This window comes from Miscanthus floridulus, chromosome 13 (assembly GCF_019320115.1).
Source record: "Miscanthus floridulus cultivar M001 chromosome 13, ASM1932011v1, whole genome shotgun sequence".
In the NCBI taxonomy this organism is placed as follows: Eukaryota; Viridiplantae; Streptophyta; class Magnoliopsida; order Poales; family Poaceae; genus Miscanthus; species Miscanthus floridulus.
This window is the reverse complement of record NC_089592.1, coordinates 6463392-6474192: the sequence shown is the minus strand read 5'-3', so window position 1 is coordinate 6474192 and position 10801 is coordinate 6463392. Positions and strand designations below refer to the sequence as shown.

The window sequence follows — 10801 nt, the reverse complement described above, 5'->3', positions numbered from 1 at the left end:
GTTAATAGTCTAGAGGGGACTTTCTTCTTGGAGTCAGTTGATGCATCAAGTGAAGTTCATGATCAGGTGATGTTAGCTGATTTGTTAGAGAAGAAAATCATGGACATTGGAGTAGATAAAGTTGTGCAAGTTGTCATTGATAATGGTGCTAACTATAAAGTAGCGGGCAAGCTTCTCATGGAGAGGTTTCCTACACTTTATTGGACTCCTTGTGCTGCACATTGCTTAGACCTTATGTTGGAAGACGTAGGGAAGTTGAAGGAATTTAAGAAGCCTATCTCACGTGCTCGGCATGTCACTACTTTCATCTATAGACATTGAAGACTTCTTAGTGCAATGAGGGAGAAGACAAATGGGAGGGATCTTGTGAGACCCACAGCCACTCGGTTTGCTACCACATTCCTCACCTTGCAGAGTTTGTACAAGCACAAAGATGCATTAAGATTTCTGTTTACCTCCGAGGATTGGACTGGTTGCAAACTAGCAAAGATAGAGGCCGGGAAAAAGTGTATGATATTGTGCTTTCTAGGGAGCTTTGGAACTCCGTTGAGGATTGCCTTAGAGCTTCTCTACCACTTATCATTGTGTTGAGGGTGGTTGATGGTGATGAGAGGCCTGCCATGCCAGAGGTTGTTGCTCTCATGAATCATGCGAAAGAGAAGATCAAGGCTAGCTTCTCTGCTAAAAACAAGAGAAGCTTGCTCAACAAGATCATACAAATTATTGAGAGCCGTTGGGATAGGCAAATGGATACCCCACTCTATGGCGCTGCCCTCTTTTTGAACCCAGGAAAATTCTATACCATCCAAAAGGAGAATGATGAATATGTTGGTCATCTAAGGGGTTGTTTCAATGATGTGCTTGCACGAATGGTGGAAGATGAGAGCATTCGAAACAAAATTGATCAACAATCCATGCTCTATGAAGATCAACGTGGAGATATCCTCAAGAATTGTATGGCCCTCCAAACCATGAAGTCAAAGAACCCTCGTAAGTGATTTAAAAATTTAATTGCTGCATGTTATTTAAGGCTTAAATCCTAATATATGAATGTGTATTGTTAATTTAGTTGATTGGTGGCGTACGTATGGTGGCCGATCCATTGACCTACAAAGATTTGCAAAGCGTATTGTTAGTCTTTGTGCTTCATCATCTGGTTGTGAGCGTAATTGGAGCACTTTTGAATTTGTAAGTAAAGTACTCAAGTTCCATAATTCAATTGAATGAAACCGGTTAAAGCATATTTTATTAACTTTGCTTGCTTTATGATCAATTGTAGATTCATACTAAGAAGAGAAACCGGCTGGAGCATAAAAGATTGAATGATTTGGTTTATGTTTCCTATAATCGGAAAATGACTAGTAGGTTCCAAAAGCGCCGCGAGGAAGCGGGTAAAAGCTATGCCCCTTTGGTTATAGAAGATTTTGATTGGAACAATGAATGGGTAGACCCAATGGCCCAACCTGAAGGTGCTCGTGGTTCGGACCTCACATGGGATCAAGTTGATGAAGCCATTGGTGCATCACGTGAGCTTCGAGGTCGTAATCTTCATAGGACCTACGCTCGTCGTGCAAGGCAAATATCAAGAGTGGTTGAAGAAGATGAGGAAGAGGGAGAGGAAGAAGAGATCATTTTGGATGATGATGATATAGATGATTTTGGTGAACAACCAATGGATGCTACTGAAGATGGTGGAGAGAACGTGGATGCTTCTAACGATCTTGATGAATTTGCATTGGACGACTTTTGAGAGATGAGAGATTTGGAAGTTTGAGAGATGAGAGATTTGGAAGTTTGTGCTACATTTACATTGCTATTTTGATTTGCTAATATTGTAGACTATACCTTTTAAGCTACATTTGCATTACCATTTGTCAATATAATTTCCTAATATCCTAGACTATAATGTATGGCATCGCCACGCCGATGTGTGTACGGTGTCGCCACGCCGCGCGCCATAGACGTTGTAAAGGTGTGAAGGTGGTGGGTCGCCGCGCCTCGCCACGCCGCCGTAAAAACTATGCTCTAAACACACCTAAGCATGTGGACAAGTTTATTTGGACTGAGCCTAATCATCACCTTAAACTTGCTTCCTCTAACACACAGCACACATCCCAAATTGTATGCTAGGGGTGGAAACTCTTGCATGTCTGTTTTGTGTGGCGTGAGCTACTTCCAGAAAGTGGCCATTTTATCTAGCGTAGCACCATAACATGCACTCTTATTATATTGTATGCAGCAGTCACCAAGCGTTTTTTTTCCTTCACCACTCCATGCATAACTGATCTGTAACCATGCACATTGGCGCAAGATAAAGCTAATGGAGAACATGGATAGCAGAGCAGGTGGCTGCGGGTAACAATGGCTGGCGGGCTGCAAGGACAGCAGCGAGCAAGCTGTCGGGCTGGGAACTATTCCTAGGAATAGAGCAAGAACGACGTACGTGACCCTAGCTTTATTGATTTGGCAAAGAATAAGACTATGGGTCGCAAAGCAGCACTAGATCAGGACAAAGCAAGTACTAAAAAACTGGGGGACCAAGCCAGATCTGGAGGATAAAGAAATCACCTTTGAAAAGCACCTCGGTCGGGGAAGCAGGGACCACACGCACGTGCACGGGAGTGAGGACCAGCTAGCAAGACTCCTATCGTGACCTTGAGGGAAAGCACGCGGTCACGTCAGGGGCCGCCGGGCTCGCGGACACAGCGAGCGTCAGCCGCACGGGCGCTAGCTGCTGATGGGATGGGCCGCGGCGTGCAGACCGAGCGGGCACTGGCATGCGGCTAGAGCAAGAGCCGGCCGCACGAACGCAGCATGCGGCAGGGTGGAGACGGCCACGGCTGCGCGTCAGGGCCGGCCGGGCGACCATCGCTAGCTGTCGCTGGCTAGGGGTTGGAGACCGACGCGCGGTCAGTAGGGCGAAGCTACAACGCGTACTGGGGGCGGGTAAGAGAATCGTGCATGGGCCCCGCGAGTAAGGGAATTCAGGCGTGGCCAGATCGATCTGAGCTGAACTGAAAATTTCAGTTGGGGTGGAGAAAAATTCCAGGGAAGGGTCGTCTATACGTACACCGATATTTAACAAGAAATTCCAGCTCCGGAGGACAATAAGTCCAGAGAAGTGTCCTCTGTACACGATCAATAATTAACTAGAATTTCTAGCTTGGGAGACGAATAATTCCAGGTAATGTACTGAGAAGAAGTGAGAAAACAAGTGCCCTGGACAGTAATGACCAACAAGCAAAAGGTGAGGTTAATTCTGTGTACTTATGAATTTTTCTGTATGCTTATGATGATCTGTCAAACTTACAGTTGCTGTATGTTTATAAATTAATTTGGTTGTATGCTTCTGATATATAGTCTGTGTACTTATATTTTGTAGGGCCTAATTAATAAAAGCACAAACACATAAGTCATAGGACTAGTTCACATGATATCAACTCAAAAGACAATAGTTCACAATATATGTTCAAATCACAAAAAAGAAACAGCCAAAGAATAATATATGTTCACAAACATAAATAGTTCACAACAGATTTAGGCGAGCACTCATAGTTCACAACATAAATAGATGGTTCACAAACCCAACACAATGATCTGGTCATACATCAGCTAGGATCAACTGCCAAAGATCAGTAACAGCACTATCAAGTTTTGCCTTCATTACATCCAAATCATGCTTCAGGTCCAAATTGCGGTCGTTTTAATTGGACAGTGTTATCCACAAGGATTGAAGCTGAACTAAATGTACTCTTCGGGTGACTCAAGTACTTCGGTTAATTGGTCCCAACTTGTTGGTCCGGACAAAGGTGCTGGTGAGGCAAATGGATCATCTTCCCCGTACAGTGGTGAGTCCAGTGGTGAGTCCGGTGTTAGGGCGAAACTTGAATCTCCTGATGAAGAGCCGGGTGATTGAACTATGTAACCTGCATGACAATCCGCATGAGGTAGTTTAATAATTGGATTGTGATACATCTCAAGTATGTGGTTAGGGGTGATGTATAAGATGGTTGTACCATACCTAACTGCAGAAGAGCCAGTTGCTGTCCACCTCCACCGGCTTGTCCACCTCCACCTGCTTGCCCAGAAGTCCCTGCACCGTCCTTTGGGAACACTGTGTATTGGAAAGGCGTGTTGATCATAGCTGCAATAAGAGTGAGATTTGTTAGAGCGAATAGTGTAACATTAATGTTGCAAAGGTTCTGTTGTAACTGCAGTTACTGTTCTGTTGTGCCCAGATTGCCGAGTTGGGACCCGGTGCATATCCTTCTACGTCCATCCAAATTGGCCACATGTAGAGCACATTGCCTCTACGGATGGCTACATTCCATGTAGAAGGTATATCTTCTCAGGATGCATATGTCTTGAAGGTTGCAGTGAGATCGTCCTTATTCAATTTTGGATACAACACAACAACCTTGTTCGTGAAGATCGTACTTAAGGCTTTAGCGACGAGCAAATGTGGTGGCAATCCGCGAACGGTAACCTTGAGATGTTCCATAACTCCTTCTCCTCGTTGGCGTTTAGCTGGTGTCAGAGTTGGGGATGGGGGTGGCAGGCTATCGAAGGGTAGTATTGCACAACCATGCTGGGGAGTCCATGGATACGTGACAATCTTTGCGCCCCCAATGTCAATTTCTAGTGTTCTCAAGATTTTAGTGGCTTGCTCTGTTGAACTGCGCCACACCAGGTAATCTGGATCATGTTGTAGAATATTCTCCAAAGCAACATTAACCCCACAGATGTTGACAATTGCATGGTGTATCAGGATGCGATTAATCCGGTCCTGGTTTGCTATTGTTGGGACCCTGAGAAGTACTATGCAGCCAAACCATTTTTTCGCATCCATGGAGATCTCACTGTCGTGGAAGATTGTGATGGTGTCCATCCGGTAGAAAAACGCCATCACTCTCTCCTGCAAAATAAGGAACAAAAGATTGTCAATTAAGAAACACAACATTATATAAGTTGAAAATTTCAGCAGCACCTCCCCTGTACTGGGAGGGTTCCCAAACCTGCAAGAAAAATGCCGGCACGAAGTCCGATAGCCACATTTCCACCACAATGGCCCACACATCAACATTTGCGGCACGAAGGCCAGCAAGGACATACACGGCACGACGGCCGACAACCGAGGAGGGAGGGGGGCTTTACCTTGGGTGGCGGTGTAGTTGGGCGACACGGAGTCGAGATCACCTTCGTCTCCGGCTAGACGTGGGGAAAACGGCGTAGATGACCGTGGGGCGTGACGCGCGGGCGCGGGGGTGTCACGGTCGTCGGCCTCTCCTTCTCCCCTCCTCTTCTCCCTTCCTCTTCTCCCCTCCTCTCTTCTCCTTCTCTCCTTCTCGTCCTCTTCTCCCCTCGTCATCCCTTCTCCCTACTCCTCTTCTTCTCCCCTTATCCTCTCTTCTCTCTTCCTCCTCCTCCGCCGCTCTACAGAGCCGGGCCGGTGCGCGCGGGGTCGACCGGGGAGCGTGGCCGGGGGGCGGGGGATGGTGGGCCACCGGCGAGCGTGGCCGGGGGGCGGCGCGTCGGAGGCCGGTGGCTCAGGGCCCAACCAGGAGGGGCGGGGCTGGGCTCGGGCGGCGCGGGGACGGCGCGGGGACAACGACGGCGCTCGGCGGGGTGGGCCAGGCTCGGCCGGGGTGGGGGCCAGGAGGGGCTGAGGCGGGGGGGTATGGGGACCACCGCCGGCGGCGGTAGTGGCGCGGGCAAGGTGGCCAGGAGCGTGAGAGCGTGAGAGGGTGAGTGTGTGAGTGTGGGTGTGAGTGTGAGTGTGAGTGTGAGTGTGTGAGTGTGGGTGTGAGTGTGGCCGGATGAGGAAAAGGGAGGGGCAATTTAATTTATTGCCACTCTTACGGTTGCCACTCCTCCAGTTGTCAGCATTAAAAGTGCTCCTACATATTTGTCACTGCATGCAATTCGCCTCCTACGAATTTGCCATTTTCACTGACATGTCGTGCCAGATGGACTCGCCAGCGTGGAAGGCAGCCGGGGAACCCTATTTGGGCGTGGCAAATGACCATACTGCCCCTCCTCCACCTCATGTTCTTTTCTGGGCCAGGCAAAGGACCGATCTCGGACCGAGAAGCCACCGACTCTACTCCAACTCATGCAACGCCCTCTCCCTGAACCTCATGGTGGCGGCGGCAGACAAGCAGGAGGCGCCGGTGACCTCCCCGTCGGCATAGCCAGGCTAGCCTTGGGCCGGGTCATCACCCCCACTTCGGCTCCCGCCTCCATCCTCCTCTCCCCCATTTTTCTTCTGGCCGCGGCGGCGGTCAAGGCTGTGGCGGCGGTCAAGTCAGCGGCGGTGGCCAGGAAGGGGGCGCGGCGGCGGCCACTTCCCCAGCCACAGCCGACGTGCTGTCCCCATTCTTCGACGCACGATGAGCAGTAGGTACGAATCATACTCCCTGAACACCATTTCGCCCAAATCTGCTGAACCTAGGGTTTCAATCTTATTTTTGTTACATCCAATGTACTCACACTACGGTTATTGTTGATTCGTATGCATTAAGATGAAGGGGACTGGCTGCCCTCCTTGGTAAGTTCGAGCTTGCATGTGCTGTAGACAGGCCCGTCCCTAGGGGGGTTCGACCTGGGCCGCTGCACTGGGCCCTCAAGGCCAGGGGGGCCAACCCCAAATAGGTAAGTAGTAGTAGTATTTGTATTTGGCCCATAGGAACAGGCGAACAGGCAGGAGAACCAGGCGTACGAGATAGGACTCCGCCGCCTCCGCGTTGCCTTCCGCGTCCGCGACTCCCGTCCGCGACTCTGTTCGGCTGTTCCTGTGCGAGCGCAAGTGCTGAGTGAGCGACTCCCGTGCGAGGCTGTAGCGAGCGATCACGTGCGTCTTAGCGATCTTCGCGAATCGCGACTCCGGGCGAGTGCGAGCGGTCGGCAGCACTCTGTCTGTTCCTGCTGGTTTTCGTATACGGAGGTAAGAAACTAGCCCTTGGCCCTAAGTGACCAAGCCCCCTTAATCACCCCAATCTTTATTCTTTGTACTTTTTTAGATTTCGGGTTTAGGAATCCCATATGGTGTAGCAATCATGTTGAATTTAGTATGGCATATTTTTTTAATTACTTACTACTTGTCTGAATATATAGTGAAGTCATGTTGCCCAAAAAACATTCATCTGGAAGTGAGAAAAGAAAAAAGAAGAGAAGGATAGAGGCCTTGAAAGAATCACAAAAGGGATCTATTCATAATTTTTTTAAGAGCAATACAAGCACTGCAAGAAATTCAGATGAATGGGCAATAGTTGCTGTGGAGGATCAAACTACGCAACAAGAAGATCAAAGCCGTATAGAAGATAATGTTGGCATCGACACGGATGATAATAATGTGAGTGACCATGAGCCCATATTTAATTCTCCTACGACGGAATCTACTCATGTTGATGAAGAACCAGTTTTTACTATTGATATATATGATCCAGTAAATTGGGACAATCTTGATAACAAAGCAAGGGACATATTAGTGGAGAAGGGGCCTATTAGAGAAGAAAATATTGTGTTTCCAATGGATGCCAGATCAAGACATTTTGCGTACACTCATTATTCTAGAAAAAATGAGCAATGGCGAGGTACATGATAGGAAATGGTTGGTCTATTCAAAAAGTGTTGACAAAGTGTTTTGCTTTTGTTGTAAGTTGTTTGGTTCTAGTAACCGCAAGAGTTCATTGGGGCATGATGGCTTTAGAGATTGGAGCCATGTTAGTGAAAGACTAAAAGAGCATGAAGTTAGCGTGGATCATATGACCAACATGAACTCTTGGAATGAATTGAGAGTTAGATTAAGCAAACATGAAACAATTGACAAGGAGTTGCAACATCAAATCACAAAGGAGAAAGAACGCATAAGGCTAGTTCTACTAAGAATTGTTGCCATTGTAAAGTTTCTTGGTAAACGCAGTTTAGCTTTTAGAGGATCTAGTGAGCAACTTTACAATGATGTGAATGGTAATTTCTTAGCTTGTTGTGAGATGGTTGCTGAGTTTGACTTGGTAATGCAAGACCACCTAAGACGCATTTAAAACAAAGAGCTACAATATCATTATCTTAGTCATAAAATTCAGAATGAGTTGATTTCACCTATGGCTTCTAGAATTACAAGCTCCATCATAAAGATTGTTAAAGAGGCCAAATATTTCTCAGTTATTCTTGATTGTACCCCAGATGTGAGTCACCAAGAACAAATGAGCTTGTTGGTTCGATGTGTTCATATGTCTGATGAGAAAATAAAAATTGGGGAGTACTTTCTTGGTTTCTTGAAGGTGGATGACACATCTGGTGAGGGGCTTTTCAATGTATTAGTTGACTCCATCAAATCATTTGGCCTTAATGTTGATGATATTAGAGGTCAAGGTTATGACAATGGCTCTAATATGAAAGGAAAACATAAGGGGGTACAAAGTCGTTTGCGTGAAATAAATCAAAGGGCTTTGTATATGCCATGTGCATGCCACAGTCTTAATCTCACTCTTTGTGATATGGCTAAATCATGCAGTAAAGCTATTTCATTCTTTGGAATTGTGCAGAGGATATATGTATTATTTTCAGGTTTTACCAAAAGATGGAATGTTTTGCTTGAACATGTTCCAGATTTGACCGTGAAATCATTAAGCAATACTCATTGGGAGAGTCACATCAAAAGTGTCCGAGCAATTAGATATCAAGCTCCTCAACTAAGGTCAGCTTTGTTGTGGCTAAGTGAGGATGGAGATACTGAACCAAAGGATAGAAGTGATGCAAAAAAATTATATGATGTGCTTGGCAGCTATGAGTTCATACTTGGTATGGTTATTTGGCATGACATTTTATACTCTATAAATATTGTCAGTAAGAAGTTGCAATCAACATCCATGTGCGTTGATTCTACCTTGCAGCATATAGAAGGTATGGTGAATTACTTTCAGAACTACAGAAATACTAGGTTTGCTGATAGTGTGGTTGCTGCCACAGAAATAGCACTTGAAATGGGAGTGGAGGCATCATTTCCGGTAAAGCGTCGTTCTGTTAGGAAGAAACAATTTGATGAAACTAAATGCAATGAAGCTATCTTGCAAGCTGAGAAGGATTTTGAAACTTTTTATTTTTTGGTTATGGTTGATATGGCAATTAGTTCATTGAAAAGCAGATTTAAAGAACTACAGTCATTCAATGAAAAATTCGGATTTCTAATGAATTCAACATCCTTGAAGGCAATGGATGGTGCTGATCTAAAAGACCATTACATTAAATTTGCAAAAACTTTCTCTTCAGATGGTTCATCGGATGTTGATGTAAATGACATGATTTCTGAGTTAGCTGTTATGTAGTCTACTCTGCCAGATAAGCCAATGTCTGCTATGGAGATTTTTGAGTTTGTCACAGAAGCGGATTGTTATCCTAATATTTCTATTGCTTATCGGATCCTATTCACTATGCCTGTGACTGCGGCCTCAGCTGAAAGAACATTTTCAAAGCTGAAATTATTAAAGAATTATTTGAGGTCTGTAATGTCCCAAGAAAGATTAAATGGTTTGGCAACTTTATGCATCGAGAAGAAATTATTAGATGAAATTGATATTGAGGCCATCATCAATGACTTCGCAGCAGCAAATGTTAGAAGAATTTTTTAAGGTACTATAAGATGTATAACTTTTTTGTTGTTTCATAAGAATTTTTTATGCATTACACTTATTAAAATTATCATTATATTATTAGATTTATATTAAGGGGGCCCATCGCCTGTGGCTTCGCTCCAGGTCTATAATTCGACAGGGCCGGGCCTGGCTGTAGATTTTGGGATCCAGCAGTCCTTTCTTCTATATTTTTTTAATGTGCTTATGGTTCTGTCCAGGATTGATCCTGGAAATGCTTTTAGAATCCATGTTTGTGTTGATAAATACACAGCCACTGGTAATTATGATGACAGTGTGGAAATGGTTCAGCAAGAGCATGATGTGTGGTTTGATCTTAGCACCTAGTGCTCCCTGGATAGAGTGGAAGGTTACTATTGATGAGTAGTTCATGGAGATGATAGAGGCCAGATGGGATGAGAAGGAAATGGATGTGAACTATGAGGTGCTTGACAGAGACAAGGAATCATCCAGATAGCCTAGATGGGATGCAGGAAAGGCAAATGTGCCAAATGAGCATAGTGTTCATTCCACATCCGGTGTAACAGCAGAGCAAGCTAATGCTTAGGCTAATGTTGAATGCACTGATGATGCTTGTAGCAGTCTAGACCATACTAACTTAGATGATCGTGGAATTGATTGGTCAACTTACACTATATTACAAGAGGAAGAATTACACGGGGATGCCACTATCTTAGTAGATGAGGACAAAATATATGAAGCCATGGGCTTCAAAGCTGCAGATGATCTTGTAGATGGTGGTGATGGTCCAGCTGAGATACCTGTGGCAGTCATTCCTCCTGAGTTGCAAGCAGAGATGGATGCAGCAGCTATACTTGTTGATGATAATGCTGAGTTTGAGCCTTTGTATTTCTATGACAGAGATAATCCTGATATGTCTATAGGCCAAATCTATCCATCAATGCCTAAATTTAGAATAGCCAATGTAGTCATCACCATGCCATCACCATTGTTATGATCTTCATCATTGCTTCATTACTTGGAATAGTGCTACCTATCTCATAATCACTTTGATAAACTAGGTTAGCACTTAGGGTTTCATCAATTATCCAAAACAAAACTGGAGCTTTCACAAGGGAGGCAAAGGCGGCAGCAGAAGCATCAGGAGTAGCAAGAGAGGCAATAGCACAGCCGCCATGTTTGGCTCTTGT

The 10801-nt window shown here is 45.3% G+C and overlaps 2 protein-coding genes across 2 annotated transcripts; both read left to right on the top strand.

Moving 5' to 3' along the window:
• The first annotated feature begins 620 nt into the window (after positions 1 to 620).
• LOC136499343 (uncharacterized) lies at positions 621 to 1750 on the top strand. The gene is made up of 3 exons (XM_066495031.1): positions 621 to 954; positions 1070 to 1188; positions 1280 to 1750. The coding sequence occupies exons 1-3, from the start codon at positions 621 to 623 to the stop codon at positions 1748 to 1750; spliced, it is 924 nt and encodes a 307-aa protein (XP_066351128.1).
• A 6352-nt stretch (positions 1751 to 8102) lies between these two features.
• On the top strand, positions 8103 to 9326 carry LOC136499341 (uncharacterized). The gene has a single exon (XM_066495030.1). The coding sequence runs from the start codon at positions 8103 to 8105 to the stop codon at positions 9324 to 9326; it is 1224 nt and encodes a 407-aa protein (XP_066351127.1).
• The last annotated feature ends 1475 nt before the right edge of the window (positions 9327 to 10801 follow it).

Coding starts and splice junctions, on each gene's coding strand:
- LOC136499343 (XM_066495031.1), top strand. CDS start 621: ATGCCAGAGGTTGTTGCTCTCATGAATCATGCGAAAGAGAAGATCAAG. Junction 955..1,069: donor TGGAGATATCCTCAAGAATT/GTATGGCCCTCC, acceptor TTGTTAATTTAG/TTGATTGGTGGCGTACGTAT. Junction 1,189..1,279: donor ATTGGAGCACTTTTGAATTT/GTAAGTAAAGTA, acceptor GATCAATTGTAG/ATTCATACTAAGAAGAGAAA.
- LOC136499341 (XM_066495030.1), top strand. CDS start 8,103: ATGGCTTCTAGAATTACAAGCTCCATCATAAAGATTGTTAAAGAGGCC.